Raw genomic sequence first — 27,026 nt, 5'->3', positions numbered from 1 at the left:
TACTGGAGAATGGTATTAGAAACCAGATCTGGGCACTAGATGTGCTTATTGATACTGGGCTGTCATTTCTTTCAGGCCCTCTCACCTAACGGCAAAAAAATATGTGTTTACACCAACCTGTATATATACATGTATCTATAAATATTTCTATGTGTAACCATCTGTATCTGTATTAAGCTAAACATGAATTCATACTGATGTCTCCAACTCTAATCCATTATCACATGGATCATTCTAGCTTCCTCCCCTGGCTTATCTGTGCACTCCCACTCCAATGGTAAAAAATATGGCTCCCACCATCAGCCATCTACTTAATTATAGATTGCCATTTAGTTAATTATTTCATTCCAATACGTAAAAAGAATTGCTAAGCCAACTGAACCTATTTTCTGAAAACAATATCTTCCGCCCCATGTGTCTTCTAGAACTTTGCCACTCCCTAGTCAAGAGGTAGAATCTATGGTCCCTCTCTCTTAAAGCCTTTGTGACCACCTCAGTGAAGATTACAGTAAAAGCGACACCAGGAAATTTCTGAAGCTAGATCATAAAAATGCCTTACTCTTTTGTCTTGTGGTCTTGGTACACTCGCTCTTAGAACCCAAGAGTCACCATGCTGTCAGGAAGTCAAGCAACCTACCAGAGGCCTAAGTGAGAATAACTGAGACCCTTGACCCACAGCCTCTGCTGAGCTTGACAGCCATGTGAGGGAGCCATCTTGAAAGTGGATCATCCAGCCCTAGTTGAGCTGCCCAAGCTGAAGCCGTATGGAGCAGAGATGAGCCACCCTACCAAGTCCTGTCTAAATGGCAGAGTTGTAAGCAAAATGAATGATTGCTGTTGCTTTAAGCCACTGCATTTTGCTGTGCTTTTGTTATGCAGCAATACATAACTGATATATTAAGTCACTGAGATTTGGGGATTATTTTGGGGGACTTACTTGATGCATGTTCTTGAACAAGTCAGTTAACCTCTCTGAGATTCTAAGTTTTCTCATGTGTAAAATGGTGCTTTAATACCCTTCTTGCAAAATTAACATGAAATTAAATGAAAGAATATAAGTACAGAACCTGGAGCATAAAGGGTAATTATTAAATCAACTCACCAATCAGTGCCATCTTTGGGGGTCCCTTGGCCACCCAAGCCACAGTAGCAGCCATAGAAACCATAGTTCAGCAGGGCATTCTTTCCAGTTATCGCCTCAATCATTGACTTCAGCTCTAACAAGCCCCCTGGCACAGTCTGCACACCTGAAAGACAGCCCATGTCCCCAGATGAAACCCAGGCACCCCTGCTCCAGGCCCACTTTCCCAGCATGGTCCTGCCCGTTCTTCCACCCTGGGGCTTGGAGGGGCCTAAGTGGGAAAAGAACAAGAAAGGCAAGGGGGAAAAGCACAGAGGATTAGTTAAGAGTTTTGACATGGAAAACGACAGACCTGGGTTCGAATGCTGTTGTTGTTAGGTGCCACCAAGTCGGTTCTGACTCATAGTGACTGTATGTACAACAGAACAAAACACTGCCCAGTCTTGTGCCATTCTCACAACCATTGCAGTGTTTAAGCCCATTGTTGCAGCCACGGTGTCAATCCATCTTGTTGAGGGTCTCCCTGTTTTTCACTGTCCCTCTACTTTACCAAGCATGATATTCTTCTTCAGAGTCTGGTCCCTCCTCATAACATGTCCAAAGTACGTGAGATAAAGTCTTCCCATCCTCACTTCTAGGGAGCATTCTTGGGGTACTTCTTCCAAGACAGATTTGTTCATTCTTCTGGCCGTCCATGGAATATTCAATATTCCTCACCAACACCATAATCCAAAGACATCAGTTCTTTGTCAGTCTTCCTTATTCATTGTCCAGCTTTTACATGCATATGAGGCAATTGAAAATACCATGGCTTGGGTCAGGTTCACCTCAGTCCTCAAGGTGATATCTCTGCTTTTTAACACTTGAAATAGGTCTTTTGCAGCAGATTTGCCCAATACTTCGTTTCATTTTTTTTTTAATTGTGTTTTAGGTGAAAGTTAAAGCATCATGTCAGATGGATCTTGCCTGAAAGCAGAGAATGCCAGAAAGATGTTTACCTGTGTTTTATTGACTATGCAAAGGCATTCGACTGTGTGGTCATAACAAATTATGAGTAAAATTGCAAAGAATGGTAATTCCAGAACACTTAATTATGCTCATGTGGAACCTGTACGTAGACCAACCAGTGGTCATGCAAACAGAACGAGGGGATATTGCGTGGTCAAAAATCAAGAAAGATGTGTGTCAGGGTTGTATCTTTCACAATACTTATTTAACCTGTATGCTGAGCAACTAATCTGAGAAGGTGGACCATATGAAGAAGAATGTGGTATCAGAGTTGGTGGAAGACTCATTAACAACCTGCAATATGCAGATGATATAACCTTGCTTGCTGAAAGCAAAGAGGGCTTGATGCACTTACTAATGAAGATCAAAGACCACAGTCTTCAGTATGGATTACACCTCAACATAAAGAAAACAAAAATCCTCACAACTGGACCAATAAGCAATATCATGATAAACAGAGAAAAGACTGATGTCATCAAGGATTTCATTTTACTTGGATCCACAATCTACACCCATGGAAGCAGGACTCAAGAAATCAAACAATGCATTTCATTGGGCAAATCTGTTGCAAAAGACCACTTAAAAGTGTTAAAAAGCAAAGATGTCCCTTTAAGGACTATGGTGCACCTGACCCAAGCCATGATATTTTCAATTGCCTCATATACATGCAAATCTGGGCAATTAATAAAGAAGACAGAAGAATTGATGCCTTTGAATTATGGTGTTGGTGAAGAATATTGAAAATAAAATTGAATGCCAGAAGAACAAATAAGTCTGTCTTGGAAGAAATACAGCCAGAGCACTCCTTGGAAGCAAGATGGTGAGACTTTGTCTCACCTACTTTGAACATGTTATCAGGAGAGACCAGTCCCTGGAGAAGGACATCATGCTTGGTAAAGTAAACGGTCAGAAAAGAAGTGAAAGACCCTAAACAAGAAGGATTGACACAGTGGCTGCAATAAGGGACTCAAATATAACAATTGTGAGGATGGCACAGGACCCGGTAGTGTCTTGTTCTGTTGTAGGTAAGGTCACTATGAGTCAGAACCAACTCGATGGCACTTAACAACAACAACAACAGATGGAAGTTTACAACGCAAATTAGTTTTTCATTCAAAAATTTGTATACAAACTGTTTTGTGTCGTTGGGTACAGTCCCCACAATGTGTCAGCACTCCCCCTTTTCCTTTACACCCTGGGTTCCCTGTGTCCATTTGTCCAGGTTTACTGTCCCTTCCTGCCTTCTCGTCTTTGCTTTTGGGCAGGTATTTCCCATTAGGTCTCCTATACATGATTGAACTAAGAGGCCTGTTCCTCACACATGCTAGTGTTTGTTTTATACCAAACCAAAAAAACCCACTGCCGTCGAGTTGATTCCAACTCATAGTGACCCTATAGGACAAAGTAGCACTGCCCCATAGAGTTTTGTTTTATAGGCCTGTCTAATCTTTGACTGAAAGGTGGACTTCGGGACTGGCTTCAGTTCTGAGTTAGGGTATCTGGGGGCCTGTCATATGATTGCTTGACTGCCGCTTTCAAGGGTTTGATTATGAATCCAAGTAAAATGAAATCCTTGAGAACTTCATTTTTTTCTCCATTTATCATGATGTTGCTTATTGGTCTAGTTGAGGATCTTTTTTCTTTAAGAAACTTCAATCAGGATGAGGTCCTTACAGATCATTGCAACTAACTTCCCCATTTTACACATTGGGAAACTGAGGCTGGATGAAGAAAGGTGCCTTGTCCAGGGTTTCACAGTGATTTACAGGCTAAGCAAGCTCAGGAAGCCATTATCACCTGCCCAGACCATTGCAGTGGCAAGCCCACCACCTGTCCAGCTCAGTATCTGGTTCTGATGAGGATGATGATGTCTATAATATTAACAATAACCATTCCTGACTTGGGTCTCTTACACCAGCCCCCTGAGCCTCTGTTTTCTCACCCATGACAGCGAACACTTACTGTCATGGGTTGAATTATGTCCCCCCAAAAATGTGTGTATCAATTTCGCTGAGCCATGATTTCCAGTATTGTGTGGTTGTCCTTCAGTTTGTGATTGTAATTTTACATTAAACAGGATTAGGGTGGGACTCTAACACCCTTACTAAGGTCATATCCCTGATCCAATGTAAAGGGAGTTTCCCTGGGGTGGGGCCTGTACCACTTTTTATCTTATAAGAGATAAAAGGAAAGGGAAGCAAGCAGAGAGTGGGGACCTCATACCACCAAGAGAGCAGTGCCAGGAGCAGAGCATGTCCTTTGGACCTGAGGTTCCTGCACTGAGATGCTCCCAGACCAAAGGAAGACTGATGCATCACAAGGACGTTCCTCCAGAGCTGACAGGGGGAGAAAGCTTTCCCCTGGAGCTGGTATCCCGAATTTGGACTTGTAGCCTACTGGACTGTGAGAGAATAAACTTCTCTTCGTTAAAGTCAACCACTTGTGGTATTTCTGTTATAGCAGCACTAGATAACTAAGACGCTCACTGACACAATTCTCTGTGCCCAGCACGTTCTAAGGTCTTCACATGTCTGAGCTCACTTAATCCCTAAAGTCAACCTGGGAAGGAGGTGCTACTGCTACTGCTACTACTACTAAACCAAAAAACCAAAAAAAACTTGCTTCTGTTGAGTTGACTGCAACTCACAGTGACCGTATAGAACAGAGTAGAACTGCCCCACAGGGCTTCCAAGGCTGTAATCTTTATGAAAGCAGACTGCCACATCTTTCTTCCACAGAGCAGCTGGGGGGTTCCAACTCCTGACCTTTCAGTTTAGTAGCCAAGCGCTTTAACCGCTGAGCCACCAGAGCTCCTTACTACTACTACCACCCCCATTTTACAGATGAGGCAACTGAGGCACAGAGAAGCCAAGTCAGCTGTTCGAGTTCACTCGGAGAGTAAGTGGCTGAGCTGAGATTCACACCTAGGCAGTCGGGCTCCAGAGTCTACCCACCAAGTCCCTGCACTTGGCTGCCTCTCTGCACAGCGGGATTGAGGCCGCTGCCTTGGCCACTTTGCAAGGTTGCTCTGTGTGTGTGCACCATTTGCAATCTGTAGTGTAAGCAGACCCTTGTCTTATTCAGGTTGGGACTGGTACCTCCTGGTCCCTACCATTCCATGGCCAAGGAGGCTCCAGGGATGTGGCAGGGCAGCAAAGCATGGCCTGTCAAGGGGTTATGTTCACAGTTACAGGGCTGCAGGGAGCCCTTAAGCCAGGCTCCGCCTATGCTGTACAACTACCTCCCAGCTGGTAGGTGGTAGCAGTGTGGTGTGTCAGGGGCCTGGATAAGCCTGAGCAGAGAATGGCCCAGGAATCCTGCACTGGATTATGTATATAAGGGTCTTGGGTTTTTTGTTTGTTTGTTTTTAACCTTATTTTTATTTTATTCTGCATCAAAGTAAAAAATCTGCCTCCCACATTTGCAAACCACAAATCTTCCACAGATCACAACCCCTAACACCCGGCATACATTGTCTCCTGGAATTTTCCCCAACCCCACCAGTTCAGTATTATTATCCCATGTTACAGATGAGGAAACTGAGATTCAGAGAGGGTAAGGTTCTTGGTGACATCTACACAGTTAAGAAGTGCAGAGTCGAGATTCAGGCTCAAATCTCTACAACCTCAAAGACTGGCCTCCTTCCCACTACCTTTTTACTTCTACTGGGTGGAAGGTCACAAGTTCAGAGGCATAGGGCCAGCACTTACTACAAGTCAGGAACCAAGCCAGCACGAGGAGGGCCTTCATCTCTGGGGTTCTGGGAAAGAAAAAAAAAAAAAAGCCAGTGACACGTCTATCAGGTGATGAGTCCAGGGCCCCTTCTGACCCCAGCCCTCTCTCTGCACCTGGCCCCACCTGTTCTGCTAGATAGGAAACAGGCCAACCCAGGCACGAAAAGACTGGGCAAAGTCCTCAGGGAACTGATTCAATGAGACCCCTAGAGGCAGAGGGTATTGTGGAGGCATTTGTGGGGATCTTGTTCCCAAAAAGGCAAGAGAGAACTTTCCTGCCAGGAGTGCACCCAACTGCAAATGCCCGGAACCACCTGACTCGCTGGGAGAAAATGGCAAAAAATAACCACAGGAATAAGCAAGATTCTTCAACGGAGATCTGGTGGCCCAAGTGGAAGGGCAGGAGTGGGCATAAGCTAGATATGGTCCTTGGTGAAGGATGCAAGAACCTGGCAAAGAAAAAATAATCGTGGGACAGCAACCAGTGCACGGGAGGGAGGGCAAAACTGAAGCACATGTTTCCATGTCTGTTGTTGTTAGTTGCAGTCCAGTTGGCTCTGACACGTAGTGACTGTATGTGCAGCAGAAGAAAAGGTTACCCGATCCTGAGTCATCCTCATGATCGGGGGCGTGTTTGAGTCCCTTGTTGGGGCTATTGTGTCAATCCATTTCATAGAGAGTTTCTATCCTTTTTGTTGACCCTCATTGCACTCCCACTGTGCCCTCACTGTGCCCTCACTATGTTCTCACTGCATCCTCATTGTGCCCTCACTTTGCCCCTCAGAGTGTCCCTCACTGTGCCCTCCCTACACCCTCACTATGGCCGGTGCCCTCACTGTGCCCTCACTATGGCCTGTGCCCTCACTGTGCCCCTCACTGTACCCTCACCATGCCCTGTGCCCTCACTGTGCCCCTCACTGTACTCTCACTGTACGCTTACTGTGCCCTCACTATGCTCTGTGCCCTCACTGGGCCCTTACTGTGTTCTAACTCTGCCCTCACTATGCGCTCACTGTGCTGTCTCCTTGCCCTCATCGTGCCCCTCACTTTGTGCTCACTGTGCCCTCACTATGCCCTCACTGTGCTTCCACTACACTGTCACTGTGCCCTCACTGCATCCCTCACTGTGTCCTCACTATACCCTCACTGTGTCCTCACTATACCCTCACTTGCCCTCAATATGCCCTCATTGTGCCCTCACTGTGTCCTCACCATACCCTCACTGTGCCCTCACTATACCCTCACTGCACTCTCACTGTGCCCTCACTGTGGCCTCACTATACCCTCACTGTGCCCTCACTGCATCCCTTACTGTGCCCTCACTATACCCTCACTGTGCCCTCATTGTGTCCTCACTATACCCTCATTTGCCCTCACTATCCCCTCATTCTGCCCTCACTGTGTCCTCTCTATACCCTCACTGTGGCTTCACTATACCTTCACTGCGTCCTTACTGCATCCCTCAGTGTGCCCTCAGTGTGCCCTCACTATGCCCTCACTGTGGCCTCACTGTGCCCTCACTATACCCTCACTGCATCCCTCACTGTACCCTCACTATATCCTCACCATGCCCTCACTATACCCTCACTATGTCCTCACTGCATCCCTCACTGTGCCCTCGCTGTGCCCTTACTATATCCTCACTGTGCCCTCACTGTGCCCTCACTTGCTGTCACTTGCCCTCACTGTGCCCTCACTATACCCTCACTCTGCCCTTGGCATACCCTCACGTGTCCTCACTGTGCCCTCACTATAACCTGACTGTGCCTTCACTGTGCCCTCACTATGCCCTCACTGCACCTGCAGCCTCCCTCCTGAGAAGTGTGGTGGTCCTTTGAGCCTAGGGAGGCATGTTTCTTCCCATCCTCAACCCCCTGGGATAGAATCCCCAGCTTCCCTCCTCAGCATCTGTCTTTAGCAAATACACCCTTTGCTGGTCTAGAGACCAAAAAATCACACCCAGAAGTCAGAGGAAATTGCATGAGTTTCAGGCCAGGCTTGATTCTAATTTGGCCTCTCAGATATTCCTTCCCAGCGGCTGCTTGCTTTTCTTCCCTTCCAAGTCCTTGTTTTTTCATGGCTGTTTTGCAGGCACACCCTCTGCTGGGACTTCCCCTTTAGTGCTCTGCGGTCTCGGAGTCCCTGAATTCAGTGGTCCCTTGTGCCAGTGCTCTTTCCCCAAGCCTTGGCACTGCCCAAGGCCTGGCTTCCAAGCTCAGAGCCTCAGACTTCCCAGGGCTCCTGGCTACTGGGCTGGCCCCTCCATTGCATCCCTTGTCCAGCACCTCCTCTGGGTTCCAAGAACATTCCTGAGGGTTCAGTCTACCCACAGCCTCTGCTCTGAGGGCTCTACCCCGCCAAGGAAAATGGCTCTAGACCCTACCATTTCTGCACCCAACTTCCTCTGCCGCATCTCTGAGCTTCAACAGGAGGAAAACGAAGGTGAAGGCACCAATTATCACTTACTGGGCCTTGCCACCTGCCAAGCAGGTAGGCGCTATTAGGCCCACTCTGCCGACACAGGGTCCATCCCCTTTAACGGTTGTTGAACGAATGACAGCTGCTGAATTTTACCGGTCAGGAATGGAGGCCTAGGAAGCTGAAGTGAGTTGCCCAAGGGCTCAGCCCGGGACTCTGAATCTTACTCCTTCGACCAACTACTCCGCTGTCCCAAGATGTATCCCTGGGAGGTGTGCTGTGGGTACAAGGGGCAGTGCAGGGCCCACAGAAAGAGATCTGAGAGGGGAAAGAGAAGTTTCACCAAGCGGGTGGCAGAGGCATGGAAAGAGCCACCCTGGGGCCCTGGGGACATGGACCATCAGTCCAGCCCAAAGCAGGCGCCAGGAGAGGGAGGTAGGGTTTGCTATTTTTATCAAGCAACCACAGAGAAGAAGGATACAACCACGAGGTAATTTCTAAGCAGAGCAGCAGTTACAGAAATGAGAGATTGAGAGACTGGAGACAGCCTGGTGGAGGCGGGAGGTCTGGGAGTGGCGGGTCACCAGTGGGACAGGTCCGCCACTGCCTACATGCAGTCCCTGTGCACTCAGGACCCTGGCTCACATCTTCTGGCGGGAGAGGACAAAGACCACCAAGCCCCACTGCACAGAATACAGAAGGCATCACAGAGGGCTCCCCTTCATTGGCAAGGGAGACAATGGGGGCGGGAGGTGTCCCCTGGCAGCCCTCTGTCTGTGCCCTGCTCCCCCCGGCTTCAGGCCAGGCTGCCCCCAAAGTGGACATTCCTCACCTGTGTATCTGTCTCTCTGTCCTCAGGCCTGGAGAAGGGGCTGCAGCTGTACCAGGCTGCCTGGTTTTAAGGGCTGCCCTGCTGCCTCCCACACTCAGGCTGTTTCTGGTAAGTCACACAGGAAGCCCTCACATCCCCTTCCCCGCCCCCAAACCCTGGGCGATTTTTTCCCCCTCCATGTTCAGAGAAGCTATCACTGAAGCATGTCATCTCGGTGCATGGGTGGCTTTCAGGAATGACATGAAGGAGGGTCCCGGTTGGGCCACCGAGTTCCCAAGCTCTGAAATCCCCCTCCTGGGCTTCTCTTCCTCCCACAACACAACACCAGGGGTTTGTCAAGTCCTCTGTCCCCTAGGCTCCAGGGTTGTCCCTCGGCTGCTCATGTTTCATTCTGTCTGGCTCAGCCTCACCCTGGGGACTACCACTGGAGCCAGGTGGCAGCCCTTCCGGACTGGAAGCTCTGCCCTCTCCTCTATCTATTGTTTCCGACCTGCCAACCCCCAATTGTCTCTGCCCTGTAACCAGGCCGGGCTACTCAGGAACCTAAGAATGCCCCACTCTTTGGGGCTACTACAAAATATTGTCTCCCCAATTCCAACTGGTACCTCTTTATGGCATCTAGCTGCCTGCTGAATTTCTGCATCGCTTCCCTTTGAGCAGGCGAAAGTAGCAGGCTTGCAGTTAGAATCCTAACTTGGACACTTCAGGGCTGTGTGACCCCAGGCAAGTCACCACACTTCTGTTTCTTCATATGGGACAGGAGAATCATGATAGCCTCTCACCCAGAGGCACGTGGTGAGGAATACACTGTACAAACTGCAGCATATAAGGCAGGGAGGCATGTGGCTTCATGGTTAACATCACGAACTCTAGAGCAGCCCTGGGTTCAAATCCTGGCCTCCCCACTGACTAGCTATGTCACCTCAGGTAAATTGCTTCAGCTTCCTCATCTTTTAATGGGCCAATTGTAGTCCACCTTCCACAAAGGATTGTTGTTAGGATTAAATGAATTAATACATTTATAGTTCTTAGAACAGTGGTGAATGGGGGGGAATGCTAATAAATAAATGAAAGCTAACCTTATAGAGACCTCTTTAAAGTGTAAAAAAGCAAATATATCACCTTGAGGTCTAAGGTGCGCCTGACTCAAGCCATGGTGTCTTCAATCGCCTCATATGCATGCGAAAGCTGAACAATGAATAAGGAAGACTGAAGAATTGACGTCTTTGAATTATGGTGTTGGCAAAGAACATTGAATATACCATGGGCTGCCAAAAGAACGAACAAATCTGTCTGGGAAGAAGTACAACCAGAACGTTCCTCGGAAGCAAAGATGGCAAGGCTGCGTCTTACATACTTTCGACATGTTGTGAGGAGGGATCAGTCCCTGGAGAAGGGCATCATGCTTGGTAAAGTAGAGGGTCATCAAAAAAAAGAGGAGGACCCTCAACGAGATGGATTGACACAGTGGCTGCAAAAATGGGCTCAAGCATAGCAACAATTGTGAGGATGGCGCAGGACCAGGCAGTGTTTTTGTTTTGTTCTGTTGTGCATAGGGTTGCTGTAAGTCAGAACCGACTCAATGGCACCTAACAACAACAACCTTATAGAGAGGCAGTGATGGTTCAGTGGTAGAATTTTTATCTTCCATGCTGGAAACCCTGGTTTAATTCCCAGCCGGTGCACCTGTGCATAGCCACCATTCATCTGTCAGTAGAGGCTTGCGTGTTGCTGTGATGCTGAACAGGTGTCAGTGATGTTTCCAGGCTAAGATGGGCTAGAAAGAAAGGCCTAGTGACCTATTTTTGAAAATCAGCCGATGAAAACCCTATGGATCACAACCAGTCATGGGAATGGCACAGGACATGGCAGTGTTTTGTTCTGCTTTGTATGGGGTCACCATGAGTCAGGGGTGGACTCAATGGCAGTTAACAACAACAACCTTACAGAAGGTTCTCACTAGGACATGTTGGTATTGTTAGTAGTTACTGTCAAGTCAGCTCCAACTCATGGTGACCTTACGTATGATAGAGTGAAACATTGCCTAGTCCTGTGCCATCTTCATGATTGTTGGCATGTTTGAGTCTGTTGTTGTGCTATCACTAGGACTTGGGTAGCGATTATCAGTCTCCATAGCACTAATAAATAAACAGAGAAGCCCCTGGGCGGCATGAACGGTTAAGCGCTTGACTACTAATTGAAAGATTGGTGTTTCAAACCCAGAGTCATCGCAAAACAAAAACCTGGGGGCCTGTTTCCGAAAGGTCCAAAACAAAGAAACTCGTTGCCTTTGAGTCGATTCTGATTCGTGGCAACCCCATGTGTTATAGAGCTGAACTGCTCCGTAGGGTTTTCTTGGCTGTAATCTTTGCAGAAGCAGATCAGTGCCTTGAAAACCCTGTGGAACACAGTTCTGCTCTGACACACGTGGGGTCCCCATGAGTTGGAATCAACTGGACAGTAACTAGTTTTTTTGTTAGTTTTGTTTTAATCTTATAGAGTGTTTTCACTAGAACCTACGTTGCAATTATTATTCTCCATTCTCCACTTTTGTTAATCCTCACCCCACCCTCACCCCACACATACATTTTTCTGAAAAGATGTGAATGTGGGTTCCTTCCTCTCCCCACAGTAGCATGAGAGAAACCCTTCCTTCAGGTCCCCATGAATCCTTCTCTTCCTAGGGTCTAACCATTAGGGTCTTCAGGGAACCCTGTGAATTCGATTCAATACAACAAATATTTACTGAGGGCCTACTACGTGCCAGGCACTGGTGTAAACACACCATGTATTTCCCTCCAGAGTCCCTGCCTTCGTGGAGCTTCCTTTCTGGTTGGGGGAAACAGACTGCAATTAGGTCAGATAAATATGTAACGCATCAAGTAGCAGTAAGTGTCATGGAGACGTGTTGCATCTTTATTTCTCCTTCTTGATCAGTTCCTTCCTCTGCCAACCAGCACACACAGAACTCTTTACCCTAAACCAAGTAAAACCAAGAAAAGGAAAAGAAACACTTCCTTGACCTCTGATGACCTCTTTGTCCGGCTTTCTTTTCCCCTCAAAGCGAAATTTCTAGATAGGGAAGCCTCCACGTCCTCATCTCCCACTCTGTTTTTAACTCTTTGCTGCCCAGCTTCTGCCCCCTGCCACATCCCTGAGCCTGCTCTCTGATTAGTGTTAGCTGCATGGCCACCTTATGTGTAACAGAATGAAGCATTGCCCGGACCTGTGCCATCCTCAGATCTTTGGTGTATTTGCGTTCATTGTTGAAGTACCACACATCTGTCAGTTTGCTGTACTGTGGTGGCTTGGGTGTTGCTGTGATACTGGAATATCAGCAAGGACACCTATGATGGACAGGTTCCAGTGGAGCTTCCAGACTAAGACTAGGAAGAAAGGCCTGGCAATTTGCTTCCAAAAATTAGCCAGTGAAACCCAGCTCTGTCAGAGATCCCCCAAAATCTGGTGTTGTGTAAGCTGAGGCTTCGCCTCCTGAACCTCTTGGAGACACCCCACCTTGCTACCTGCTGCCTCCTTCTCCAAACGCTCTCTCCCTCTGGCCTTTGCAAGGCTGCACTGTGCCACTGTCCTCTTGCTGCTCGGACCCCAAATCTCTGATGTCCCCCCACAAGCAGGCATTTTCCCAGGGACCTGCCCTCAGGAGCCTGCTCTTCTCTGTTTTTACTTCTTTCTCCCCGAGTGAGTTAACGCACGTTCAATGGTTCTGCTCTTATTTCTGTGTAGACACCAAGGAGGTATCTGGGACTGAGCAGTGACCGGGACAAAGTTTTCACTCAACAGATAATATCGAGTGAACAGACGATGGAATATATGAGTGAAGAGAAGGAACGATGTTGGACAAAGAGCCTGAGCTTCGGAGTCAGACAGACCAATTCAAGTGTGGGTCTCACCTCCGACTACCTGTGTTACCTACAGCGAGTTGTTTAACCTCTCCAGGTCTCAGTTGTATCATCTGTAAAACAGGATAATAACAGAACTGCCTTCATGTAGTTATTGTGATAAGTCAATGAGATGATGCAGGCAGAGGGGTTTGATACAGTGCCTGGCACATAGTAGGTACTCAGTAAATAACTATTACAGATATTGTTACTATTATGTCTTTCCACTAAACTGAAAACTCTATAAGGCTAGGTACTGTGTCTGCCTTGTCTCTGTACCCCCGGCATTTGGCACATAGTAGGTGCTCAGTAAGATTTTGCTGAGTGATTGCATGGCTCCTCAATTCTCACTCACGGCCCAGCCACACTTTGAATGCCTGACACTATAGCTCAAAGCTCTACAGGAATGTCAGAACCAAACTTACCATCTCCCCCACAACCCAGTTCCCCCAGTTCCCCTCTCTCTGGTTATTCACACTTCAGCAATTAAAGACACTCCAACTACTTGCACCCCCAGTAGAGTGGGAGACTCTTGAGGGCAGGATTCTCCTCTGGTTCATTTCTGATCCCAACACCTACAACAACGCCTGACCAATGGTAAGTGGTCGAGAAATTTTTATGGAATGAGTTACACATCGTGTTAACATGTGCCTTCTCTGGCACTCACTGTGTCTACGAAGTGCAGGCTCAAGCCCTACTGTGGGCAGCCATAGAGACACTCTCTCATGCTGAGAACTAAGAACTTGAGCTGCTGAAACATCAAAAACTGTCAAAGGGTTGCTGCCCCCCCCCCCCACAACCTCACCCCTCAGACTTGCAAGTTGGACAGAATTGCCCAGGGCCCACTGGCAGAAAGCCTGCATTGAATCCTCCTCCTCCTGGAAGTTTTCCCTGATTCCTCCTGTCCACAGGGAGAGCACCCGTCTCTGAAATCTTCTTCTTTTTTTTTTTTTTAATTTTATTGTGCTTTAGGTGAAAGTTTGGAAACCCCATTCATGTAGTGGTTAAGAGCTACAGCTGTTAATCAAAAGGTTGGCCTTTCAAATCCACCAGGTGCTCCTTGGAAACTCTATGGGGCAGTTCTACGGTGTCCTATAGAGTTGATACGAGTCAGAATCAACTTGATGGCAATGGGTTTGGTTTTTTTTGGTTTAGGTGAAAGTTTACAGTGCAAATTGTTTTTCATTCAAAAATTTATACGCAAATTGTTTTGTGACATTGGTTGCAAACCCCGCGATGTGTCAGCACTTCCCCCTTTCCCTTTACATCCCAGGTTCCCTGTGTCCGTTCATCCAGTTTTCCTGTCCCTTCCTGCTTTCTCATCTTTGATTTTGGGCAAGTGTTGCCCTTTTGGCCCTGTAGACTTGATTGAACTAAGAAACAGATTCCTCACATGTGTTATTGTTTGTTTTATAGGCCTGTCTAATCTTTGGCTGAAAGGTGGACTGCAGGAGTGGCTTCAGTTCTGAGTTAGCAAGGTGTCCGGGGGCCATAGTCTCAATCAGACCAGTGATTGTGGTCTTCTTTTGTGAATTTGAATTTTGTTCTACATTTTTCTCCCACTCTGTCCAGAACCCCCTATCGTGATTCCTATCAGAGTGGTCAGTGGTAGTCGCTGGATACCATCCAGTTCTGGGCTTAGGCTGGTTGAGGCTGCAGTTCATGTGGCCCATTAGTCTTCTGGACTAATATTTTCCTTGTGTTGTTAATGAGTCTTCCTCCAATTCTAATGTCAAATTCTTCTTCTTATAGTCCAGCTTCTTGGGTATTTGCTCAGCATACAGACTGAATAAATATGGTAGAAGGGTATAACCCTGATACACCCCTTTCCTGATTTTAAACAATGTAGCATCCCCTTGCTCTGTTTGAACAACTGCCACTTGGTCTATGTACAGGTTCCTCAGGAGTATAATTCAGTGTTCTAGAATTCTTATTCTTCACAATGTTATTGTGGTGCGATTGATTACTTTTGTGTGATCTTTCTTGCCATGGTCTTGTAACTTCCATGCAAGTGACTGGGTGGAACTGTGCAAATAGGGGAATTGTGTCCCATCAAGGTGATTGGTCAGTTTTGCCATCCTGCTGGGCTTGAAATGACCCATCCCTAAGCGGGGGGGGGGGGGGGGGGGTGGGGAGGAAAGAGTCCCACCACCACCCAGGAAGGAGAGCCAAAAGTGAAGTACGTCCTTTGGACTTGGGATCCCTGCACTGAGAAGCTCCTGGAACCAGGAGAGAGAGCGAGAGCTGTAACACTGAAGGCAACAAGAAGCAGTGGCAGAGAAACAGTGTCAGGAGAGACCTGCAGAAGATGGCGCAGTGGGCTTCTCAGCCCACAGAACAAGAAAGCTGAGTCCCTTTGAGCAAGAGACTTGCTGGCAGAGGAGAGTGCCTCCGGGCACTTGGTGGAGCCAGAAGTTGCCACCCCATGGACCTAGAGTTGAGGGCCTTCGGGCCCAGGCTTACTGGTGGGGTGGGGTACCTTGGGACACTTATCGACAAAGCTAAAAGTGCTTTGTAAAACTTGCCTGAGCAGGGCAGAGGCTAAGGGCCAGAAAGAGGTGTGCCTACAAGCACAGCTAGATAGAAGCTCTCCTGATGGAAGAACGGTATCTTGAGTGCTCCTTAACCTGAACTGTAACCTGTTACTCCCTAATAAACCCCATAATCGTGAGTATCATCTATGAGTTCTGTGCAATGAGTTATCAAACCCAGCAGAGAAGTAATGTCATGGGAGGAACGGCTGGTGTCAGAATCGGTAGATGGCAGAAAGAGGAGGCATGTCTGACACTCTGCCTCATAGGAATCAGCCTTGGGCTGTTGATCTTGATTCTCCTTCCCTTTGTGAAGTTAGAAGAGGTCAGATGCCACCCCTGTGCCATTTTTACAGTTATCCATAATTTGTTACGATCCCCACAGTTGAATGCCTTTGCGTAGTTAATGGAACACGGGTAAACGTCTTTCTGGTATTCTCTGCTTTCAGCCAAGATCCATCTGACATCAGCAATGATATCCCTGGTTCCACGGCCTCTTCTGAATCCGGCTTGAATTTCTGGCAGTTCCCTGTCGATGTGCACCCATTTTTGAATGATCTTCAGCATAATTTTACTTGCATGTCATATTAATGATATTCAATAATTTCCACATTTTATTGGATCACATTTCTTTGGAATGGCCACAAATATGAATCTCTTCCAGTCAGAGGGCCAGGTAACTGTCTTTCAAATTTCTTGGCATTGATGAGTGAGCGCTTCCAGCGCTGCATCCATTTGCTGAAATGTCTCATTTGGTATTCTGTCAATTCCTGGAGGCTTGTTTTTCACCAATGCCTTCAGTGCAACTTGGACTTCATCCTTCAGTACTGTCTTGGTTATCTAGTGCTGCTATAACAGAAATACCACAAGTGGATGGCTTAAAAAAACAGAAAATTATTCTCTCACAGCCTAGGAGGCTAGAAGTCTGAATTCAGGTCACCAGCTCCAGGGGAAGCTTTCTCTCTCTGTCAGCTCTGGGGGAGGGTCCTTGTCGTTCATCTTCTCCTGGGCCTAAGAGTTTCTCAGCACAGTGGTCCGAGGTCCAAAGGATATGCTCTGCTCTCGGCTCTTCTTTCTTGGTAGTAGGAAGTCCCTCTCCTCTCTGCTTGCTTTTCTCTTTTATATCTCAAAGGGAATTGATTCAACATAAAACCTAATCCTGTAGATTGAATCCTGCTTCATTAACATAATAGTTCACGCCCATATAGAGTCATAACCACAAGCATAGAGGCTAGAATTTGTAACACATAGGATATTTATATCAGTTCACAAAATGGAGGACAACCACACAATACTGGGAATCATGGCCTAGCCAAGTTGACACATATTTGGGGGGGAACATGATTCAATCCATAGCAAGTATCATCAGTTCTTAATCATATGCTACCTCCCAAAATAGTTGAATGTCAACCAACTCTTTTTGGTACAGTGGCTCTGTGTAGTCCTTCCATCTTCTTTTGATGCTTCCTGCATCGTTCAATTTTTTGCCCATGGAATCCTTCAATATTGCAACTTGAGGACTGAATTTTTTCCTCAGTTCTTTCAGCTTAAGAAATGCTGAATGTGTTTGCCTTAGTCATCTAGTACCGCTGTAACAGAAATACCGCAAGTGGACGGCTTTAACAAAGAGAAGTTTGTTCTCTCACAGTCCAGTAGGCTAGAAGTCCGAATTCAGAGCCCTGGCTCCAGAGGAAAGCTTTCTCTGTCTGTCAGTTCTGGAGGAAGGTCCTTGTCATCAGCCTTCCCTTGGTCTGGGAGCAACACAGTGCAGGAACCTCAGGTCCAAGTGACACACTCTACTCCCGCACTGCTTTCTTGGTGGTATGAGGTCCCCACGTCTCTCTGCTTACTTCTCTCTTTTATATCTCAAAAGAGATTGGCTTAAAACACAATCTAATCCTATAGATCTCATCAATATAACTGCTGCTAATCCATCTTATTACATCATAGTGATAGGATTTACAGCACACAGGAGAATCACATCAGATGACAAAATGGTAGATAATCACACAATACTGAGAATCATGACCTAGCCGAGTTGACAGATATTTTGAGGGGACACATGAATTTCTAACTCCAGGTCTTTGCACATTTCATTGTAATACTTTACTTTGTCTTCTCGAGCCACCCTTTGAAACCTTCTGTTCAGCTCTATTACTTTATCATTTCTTCCTTTTGCTTTAGCTACTCTATGTTCAAGAGCAAGTTTCAGAGTCTCTTCTGACATCCATTTTGGTCTTTTTTTTTCTTTTCTGTCTTTTTGGTGCCCTTTTACATGTATACCATATAAAAAATTTGGAAACTGTGAGAAGGTACAAAGAAAGAAATACCTGCAATTTCACATCCTGGATCTGGCACTACTAATATGTGGGTGTGTCTCCTCCTGGGTGTTCACCACTTTGTAGTCTCAGAATTCCAAGGTGTGGCTCTGGGGCAGTGTGACAACTCTGTCCAGGCCCCAAGGCTGTGACAGGGGTTCCTGAGCCAGTACAACTTTCACAGCATGTATGGGAACTCTGAGGACAGCATGTAGATTTCTGCAGGTAGACTCAGCTCTTACCACCTATACAAAGCAAGACCAGAATACACTCCGTCCCAGGAACAGGCTTGTTCTTCATTCTCCCCTTTCCCCTGCAAGGCCCTGGCCTCTGACATTGGCTGCCCCAAACTCATTTAGACTTTGGGCACTTCCTGTCTCTGGCCTCAGTTTCCTCATCTGTTAAGTGAGCAGCTGGGCCTGATTTCCAGGATCCCTTGCAGGTCTAACGTTGTGGGGCATAAGAATCAGGATCAGCACAAAGCTGGTTTCTATGAAGTGGAAGTCAGACATACCTCCTCTCTCCAATCTTTTCACCAATTCTGACACCAGCCATCTCTACCCCCTTCCCTCCCCCCTCCATGTACTCTCTACTTCTCTCTCTGCTGGGTTCAATAATTCATTGCAATGGCCACACAGAACTCACAGACCATACTCACAGTTGTGTGGTTTATTAGGGAAGTAACAGGCTACAACTCAGGAGACAGGATCAGCTTTGTCAGTGAGGACAGTTTCCAACCAGGACAGCTCTCAGTTCTTTCTTGGCCATTGCTAGCTGATGACCCTTCTGGGCTGTACCTGCAGGCAGGCCCTTCTCTCAATCATACACATACCCTTCTCTACTTTGGCCTCCTCGCCATCAGCCTCTCCACTGCCAATGGCCCAACTTATGGCCAGTGTAGCAGAGTGCTTGGCTGCTGCCGTCCTAGCAGCAACTTTCTGCCATCATCGCTGACTCTGCATACTTCTTACAGGCCGTTCTGCCACCAGGCCCCTCTAGGCCTCTGCGCAGCCTGCTCAGACAAGTGTTACAACTCTTTTAGCTCTGCCAGCAAGCCTCTTGCCCAAAGGCGCTCAGTTCTCTTTCTCCAGAGGCCAGCAAGCCCACTGCAGCCATCTGCCGCTGGTCTCGTGATTCCTGCCGCTTGTACTGCTGCCGCGTTTCTCTGTTGCTCGGCTCTGCTGTGCTTGCCGCTATTCATCGTCTTCAATGTTACATTGAATACATATTCTGGGTTTAGGAGGTTCTTAGCACAGGGACCCTGGGTCCAACGGATGCACTCCACTCCAGATTCTTCCTGATGGTAGTGAGGTCCCCGCTGAACCTCTGTGGGATTGGCCCTTACATGAGCCCAGCAGAATGGCAAAGTCAACCAATCCCTGCAAGTAACTTAATCCCACTGAATGGTTTTACACACCACTATTTGCCTAATAAATTGACCAATTCCTGCAAGGTACGTAAAATAGACCAATCATGGGGCAAAATATGGCCCAACCAATCATTTTTGGCAGAAGACCAGAGAATCATATACAAGAAAAACCCATTGCATTGCAAAAGCCCACTTGCTTTTCCATGCTGTAATGTAGCCTCTTCTTTGGAGAAGGAGAAACCCTAGAGCAGGCTACTGCTCTGACTGGCAAGATTCAAATGGCACTCAATGTTCTAGGCTCATGAGCCTGAGACCTCACAATTCTAGGTGGTCCTTTTCTCTCCATTCCCAGTCCAACCCAGCAAACATTTCCTGAGCTATGGACCGAGGTCCAGGTAGGCACTATAGCAAACAGATGGAAAGCTGAATCCATTAGTCCCTGTACTCAAGATTATAATCCAGGGTCTGTCTGTTAGGACAGGGGGAAAATAGGAATAAGCCTTTGAAATGCCCCTATAACATCTGGCACTACTTTCTTGGTGGTATGAGGTCCTCCTGTCTTTCTGTTCGCTTCTCTCTCTCTCTTTTTTTTTTTATGGGTAATTATTCTAGGTTTAATTTTTTTTTTTTTTATTGTACTTTAGATGGAGGTTTACACAGCGAATTTGTTTCTTCTTAAACAATTAATACACAAATTATTTTGTGACATTGGTTGCCAACCACACGACATGTCAACACTCTCCCTTCTTGACGCTGGGTTCCCAGTTACCAGCTTTCCTGTCCCCTTCTGCCTTCTCGACCTTGTCCATGGACTGGTGTGCCCATTTAGTATCATTTTATTTTATGGGTCTGTCTAATTTCGGCTGAAGGTGAACCTCGGAGTGACTTCAGTACTGAGTTAAAAGTGTAGGGGGGGAGGAGGGGGGCCAAGATGGCTGACCAGGTAGACACTACCTCGGATCCCTCTTGCAACAAAGACTCGGAAAAACAAGTCAATGGATCACATACATGACAATCTACGAACCCTGAACAACAAACACAGATTTAAAGAGTTGACCTGAGTGACAGAGACAGAGAACGAACAACTATGGGGAAGCAGCGACTGTTTTCGGAGCCTGGAACCAGGGTCCCAGTCGGGTAACCTTGGCACCGGGCTTAGGACTGGGCGCAGGGGAGCTGAACGCGGCATCTGGTCACGGTGCAAACAGGGGGCGCAGCCCTACTCCCCTGAACTAACCCCAGGAGGGGGCCCAGCCGGTCTGCGAGGGAGGTGCAGCAACGTGGCTGGCGGGACAAGAAGTCCCCGGGAGGCAGCGACTGATTTTGGAGCCGGGAGTGCAGCGTCCCAGCAGGGGAACCTTGACGCTGGGCTTTGGACTGGCAGCAAAGGATCTGATCACGGCTTCAGAGGGCCAGAACCTCGGGGGCAATCTTCACACAGCCAGCACACGTAGGAGACATGCCCCTCGGAAATCTCAGATAAAATAGTCATCCCAAGCAAGATAAGCAACTTTGGCTATATTCCGGGGTGTTCTCTCTCCTGTTTTTCTGAACCCTCCCCTCCCCTTCCCAGGCGGCTTCATTAACATTGGAATTTCCTGAGCCAGAGGGAGAATGGCTCTGGCTCCACGGCTTTGCTTTTTCCTTTTCTTTTTTTGGTCTTTTCCTAACCCATTCTTCCAGCCTGAGAGACGCAACCACAAAAAACCCAGAAACCAAAAATCCTTCCCTAATTGGACTAAAAACACAGAACCAGCTACAGCCAAGCATATATGATCCAAATCTCGGGCTTTCATCCTTACAGGGAACAAGGTAGCTGTAATAATGCAAAGGCAGTTCTGATAGGGATCTGACTGCATTTTTTTTGGTGGATTTACTGGAAAACAAGTTCCCCAGGTCTCATATCTCTGCTTATTCAACAGAGCCCTAACTGACCCACAACAGGGAACTGAGGGCTGATGCTCCCCCCAGGCCACCTAGCCTCTTGCCTTAGGGGTCTAAGGAGGGTGACACCTACCAATCAGTAGAGGTACTTGCATTGGGGGCCTAAGGTACAGCTGCAGAGCCCTCCCACCAAGGTGCTATAGGAATAGAGACACACCTACCTCACTGACACTTGGGGGAAGCCTGTCAGCATCCTGCCCCCCCTGGAGGGTGAACCCCAGCTGCTAATAGAATCTGGTGCACACAACTATCACCACTACTTCTCGAGGTGGATAGGTGTTAGGGTGCAGTACACACTTGATGACCCAAAATCAGATTCTACTCAAGAACGGTGAATAGACTCAGGAATATATATCTGGCAACAGCCCAAACCAGCTGGTAATAGGTCATAAGTAAGTCAAGGGCTACAACAAACAAGACAGCACAATCTAGTAGCCCATCCACGTATATTGAAAGAAAACAAAACAAGATAAGACTCAGTGAGCAAATATAGAATAAATCACTATTTTTTCTTTTTATATCTTAGTGATGGCTCGGAGACAGCAGTTGATATCAAACCACATAAAGAAGCAGACCATGTCAGCTTCTACAACCCCCCAAACAAAAGAATCAAAATCTTTCCCAAATGAAGATACGATCCTGGAATTATCAGAAACAGAATATAAAAAACTAATTTACAGAATGCTTCAAAACATCAGGGATGACCTCAGAAATGAAATAAGGCAAACTGCAGAAAAAGCCAAGGAACACACTGATAAAACAGTTGAAGAACTCAAAAAGATTATTCAAGAACATAGTGGAAAAATTAACAAATTGCAAGAATCCATAGAGAGACAGCATGCAGAAATCCAAAAGATTAACAATAAAATTACAGAATTAGACAACGCAATAGGAAGTCAGAGGAGCAGACTCGAGCAATTAGAATGCAGACTGGGAAATCTGGAGGACCAGGGAATTAACACCAACATAGCTGAAAAAAAATCAGATAAAAGAATTAAAAAAAAATGAAGAAACCCTAAGAATCATGTGGGACTCTATCAAGAAGGATAACTTGCGTGTGATTGGAGTCCCAGAACAGGGAGGGGGGACAGAAAACACAGAGAAAATAGTTGAAGATCTCCTGACAGAAAACTTCCCTGACATCATGAAAGATGAAAGGATATCTATCCAAGATGCTCATCGAACCCCATTTAAGATTGATCCAAAAAGAAAAACACCAAGACATATTATCATCAAACTTGCCAAAACCAAAGATAAAGAGAAAATTTTAAAAAGCAGCCAGGGAGAAAAGAAAGGTTTCCTTCAAGGGAGAATCAATAAGAATAAGTTCAGACTACTCAGCAGAAGCCATGCAGTCAAGAAGGCAATGGGATGACATATACAGAGCACTGAAGGAGAAAAATTGCCAGCCAAGGATCACATATCCAGCAAAACTCTCTCTGAAATATGAAGGTGAAATTAAGATATTTACAGATAAACACAAGCTTAGAGAATTTGCAAAAACCAAACCAAAGCTACAAGAAATACTAGAGGAAAGAGGAAATTGTTTGGTCAGAAAACCAATACTATCAGATACCAGCACAACACAAGGTCACAGAACAGAACATCCTGATATCAACTCAAATAGGGAAATCACAAAAACAAATTAAGATTAATTTTAAAAAAATGCTCAAAACAGGGAATCATTGAAGTCAATATGTAAAAGATCACAATAATCAAAAAGAAGGACTAAATACAGGTGACATAGAACTGCCATATGGAGAGGGATACAAGGCGATATAGGACAATACAAGTTAGGTTTTTACTTAGAAAAATAGGGGTAAATATTAAGGTAACCACAAAGAGGTATAACAACTCCATAACTCAAAATAAAAGCCAAGAAAAACGCAACGACTCAACAAACATAAAGTCAAATACTATGAAAATGAGGATCTCACAATTTACAAAGAAAAACATCTCAGCACAAAAAAGTAAGTGGAAGAATGAAATTGTCAACAACACACATAAAAAGGCATCAAAATGACAACACTAAACACTTAAAAACTTATCTATAATTACGCTGAATGTAAATGGACTAAATGCACCAATAAAGAGACAGAGAGTCTCCGACTGGATAAAGAAACACGATCCATCTATATGCTGCCTACAAGAGACACACCTTAGACGAGACACAAACAAACTAAAAGTGTAGGGGGGGAAGCTTCTCTCTCTTATAGCTCAAAAGAGATTGGCTCAAGATACAACTTAATCTTGCAGAGTGAGTCCTGCCTTTTTAACATAACTGCCTCTAACCCTGACTCATTAACATCATAGAAATGGGATTTACAATACATAGGAAAATCACATCAGATGACAAAATGATAGACAATCACACAATACTGGGAACCATGGCCTAGCTAAGTTGGCACACATTTTGGGGGGACACAATTCAATCAATAACATTTTGCATTCAATAACTATTTAGTGAGCACCTATTATGTGCCAGGCTGTGTTCTAGACTCTGGGAACACAACAGTGAACAAAACAGACAAGAACTCTGCCCTCATGGAGTTTGCATTCTGTTTGGAGGAAACAGACAATAAAACCCAACCCACTGAGACAAGTAAATAAGTAAAATATATAGTGTCGCTGAGTCGGAATCGACTCGACAGCAGTGGGTTTGGTTTTTGGTTTTATATAGTAGTCCAGGTCGTGATTAAAGCTATGGAGAAAAATAAAGAAAGGATGGGGGATGGGAGGGCTGAATGTGTGTGTGTTTGGGGGCGGTGATGGTGGGAGCAGTTATTTTAATAAAGTGGTCTATAAAGGTCTCATTGAAGAGGCAGCATTTGAGCAAACAATGAAGGAGTGAGGAAGCACGCTGTAGGATAGATAGCCTAGGGAAGAGTGATCCAGCCAGAGGGAAGAGCAAGTCCAAAGACCCTGGGGTAGGAACATACCTGTGAGTGGGAGAAACAACAAGGAAGCTAACCAGGTCTACCTTTGCCAAAAAATCTTCTTGTGAACCATCTCTCGACCCCAAACAAGATGGGTCCCCCCCTTCTCTGCACTCTCCCGGCACCCCATGGTTTCCCTCATCCCAGCACCTGTCTCCCCACCAGACCGTGAGCTCTTTGGGGATTGGGACTGTGCCTTTTATTTTGACATCTCCAGTGCCCAGCATAGGGCTTGATACATATTTACTGGGTGTTGAATGGAATCAATGACAGCACCAACTGTACTGTATGGCACAAATTAGGTCCTAGAAAATGTTTGTTGAATGACTATTAGAAATCACTTCTGAGCAGAGACACCATGCTCAGTTTTTCTTTTCTTTTTTTTTTTTTTTTTACACATCTTACCTCATTTTATTCTTAAAAAATAATTCCGTGAGCTAAGTACTAGGACTATCCAAATCAGCGTGCAGATTAGGAGACAGAGGCTCAAAGGAAAAGAAATAGCTCTCCCATATCACACGGCTGCTAAGTGACAAAACTGTGAGCTGAAACTAATCAGTGTGACTCCCGAGGTCTCACATACTTAGCCCAAAGCTAAACTCTCTTCCAGAGAGGGGTCCCTGGGAGTCAAGGACAAGGAGGAGGAGGTTAGAGTGAGAGACAGAAGAAGGCGGGGGGGGGGGGGGACCACCCCAAAGGCCAGGAATAGGGTCTGACCCATCTGTGCATTTCTTTTTACATGAAACAAAGTATCTGACACATTGTGGATACCCATTAAAGGTTAGCGGATATTAAGGTGATGGTGACAATCCCTTTTCCCGGGCTGAAATATTTTCTTGTGATTTGGATTAAAAGGAACATCAGGCAAGGCTTCAGACATGCATAAACACAAGTCATAACTCTAACCCCGCTCATAGCTCTGCCACAGTTTTACCCCTAATTTTACGAATGGCCTTTTGGGTAACCCCCATCTTCCATTTAGATGTAGCCTAGCCTCCTTAAGAACCACACCAGCTCAACAAGTTTGATGAATTACGGCAAAAGGGGCTGAGCAGCTCTAAGGAGACTCCTCAAATGGGCCTGTGTCTTGCCCCACCCCCCCGGTTACCCCTGTGTCTCTCCAGAGCCCACCTTCCGCAGTCTCCGCTTTCCAGCTGTTCCCCCCCGCCCCCCGCAGTTTGTGTGGGTCCCGTAACAGTGACTGACCTCCTTGCCCCTGGCCTCAACTCCTGCTCCTGTGGCCTGTCCCTGTAGCAGCCTCTTCATCAGGCAGAGCCTGGAGCCCTGGGCCCTGCTGGCTCCCCGCCTCAGGTCGGAGCATTGGGGGCCACAGGCTGCGGGTTCTGCAGAAGCAAAGTTTTGTCCTCAAGAATTCTTAAAGCCGAGAATTATAATGAGAGTGAGAGGCAGTGAGGAGAAACTTCTGCCAGAGCCAGCCACATGTGACCGTGCTCAGCCCCCAACTGATGCAGATGCCCAATAAAAAGGGAGATCCCAGGGCTGGTTGCTCTGCTGCAGGGGCCTGGGCACTGGCCAAGAGAATTCCAGTGGAGGAAACTTCAGTCCCACATTTTCTGGGTCATGGCCTCATCAGGCTTCAGAGGCCTTTGATAATCCCTTCAGCCTGAAGTAATCACTCCCCCTTGGCCCTGGGTTCAGAACTCTCTTAAGGACCCACAGCCAGCTAAGGGTAGAGATTGTGGCCTGGAGACTGGGACAGTCATGACCTGGGTGAGACGGGAGTCTAAACACGGAGCCTGAGGATGGGATGCCCCTGCGGGCAGGGAAACAGCAGATGGGGTGGAGCGTGGAGCAAGTGGGAGATATCAGCGCAGCAAATTGGGGGCCACAGAACTTCTGGAGATGAGCTCTGAGAGAAGAGACTCGTGAACAGATATGTGTGGGTGTCGTTCATTCTAAAATTATTTCCTGAGGACCTACTTTGTGCCAGCCACTGGGCTGGGCCCAGGGCACAGACATGAATAAAATGAGGTCCTTCCCCTAGAGGAGCTGAGAGTTTAACAGGGAGGCAAGAGAGCACACAAACCATTGGAAAACATCACAGAAGTGCAGGAGTAGGTAAGTCCAGAGCAGCAGTGCGGGGAACAGGCTCAGGAATAACGATGACAGTGGCAGCCACAATAATAATGGCGGCAATTAACATGTATTGGGTGCTTCCTATGCAGCCCTGGTGGCACAGTGGTTAAGAACTCTCCTGCTAAGCAAAAGCTCAGCAGTTCAAATCCACCAGCCGCTCCCTGGAAACCCTACGGTGCAGTTCTACTCTGTTCTATAGGGTTGCTATAAGTCAGAATCAACTAGACAGCAATGGGTAAAAACTGTGTGCCAGGCAGTATGCTAAGCACAATACATAATTTGTCTTCTTTAATATAGACAATCACTCTATGGGAGAGGTCTTATTTTTTCCGAAAGGGAGGTCCAGTAAATTGCCCAGAATCACCCAGCTAACCAGACCTCCCATGAGCTTAGAAGGACTCTGTTTATTCATATTGGCAGCACTTACTTTGTCTGGTAAGGAACCTGGGTGGTGCAAATGGTTTGTGATCAGCTGCTAACCTAAAGGTTGGCAGTTCAAACCCACCCAACTACTCCACAGAAGAGAGACCTGGAGATCTACTTCCAAAAAGATTAAAATAAACAAATGCATTGTCGTCAAGTTGATTCTGACTTATGGCAACCTTGTAGGATAGAGTACAACTGTCCCATGGGTTTCCAAGGAGCAGCTGGTGGATTAGAACTGCCAGCCTTTTGGTTAGCAGCTGAGCTCTTAGCCCCTGTGCCACCAGAGCTCCAACAAAGAAAATCCTACAGAGTAGTTGTACTCTGTAACACATGGGGTTGCCATGAGTTGGAATCAACTTGATGGCAACAGGTTACTTTGACTGGTATAGTCCTTGACACAAGACAAATACTAAATTTTTTGTCTCAGTGGTTG

At 46.6% G+C, this 27,026-nt stretch overlaps 1 protein-coding gene across 2 annotated transcripts in view; it reads right to left on the bottom strand.

The window, feature by feature from the left end:
* PLA2G5 (phospholipase A2 group V) overlaps positions 1 to 25,313 on the bottom strand; it is a 34,577-nt gene extending 9,264 nt beyond the window's left edge. The window contains exons 1-3 of one of the 2 annotated variants that reach the window (XM_049878142.1): positions 9,074 to 9,151; positions 5,800 to 5,849; positions 1,103 to 1,247 (exon numbers count right to left, since the gene is read on the bottom strand). In XM_049878142.1, coding sequence (XP_049734099.1) covers positions 1,103 to 1,247; positions 5,800 to 5,839 — 185 coding nt within the window. In that variant the 5' untranslated portion in view covers positions 5,840 to 5,849; positions 9,074 to 9,151. Of the gene's footprint in view, positions 1 to 1,102; positions 1,248 to 5,799; positions 5,850 to 9,073; positions 9,152 to 25,276 lie in introns of those variants that run through there. The other variant, XM_049878143.1, reaches the window with a different exon arrangement.
* Positions 25,314 to 27,026: the final 1,713 nt, after the last annotated feature.

This window comes from Elephas maximus, chromosome 3 (assembly GCF_024166365.1).
Source record: "Elephas maximus indicus isolate mEleMax1 chromosome 3, mEleMax1 primary haplotype, whole genome shotgun sequence".
In the NCBI taxonomy this organism is placed as follows: domain Eukaryota; kingdom Metazoa; phylum Chordata; class Mammalia; order Proboscidea; family Elephantidae; genus Elephas; species Elephas maximus.
Note: the sequence above shows the minus strand (reverse complement) of the source record. Positions and strands in the feature narration are given on the sequence as shown.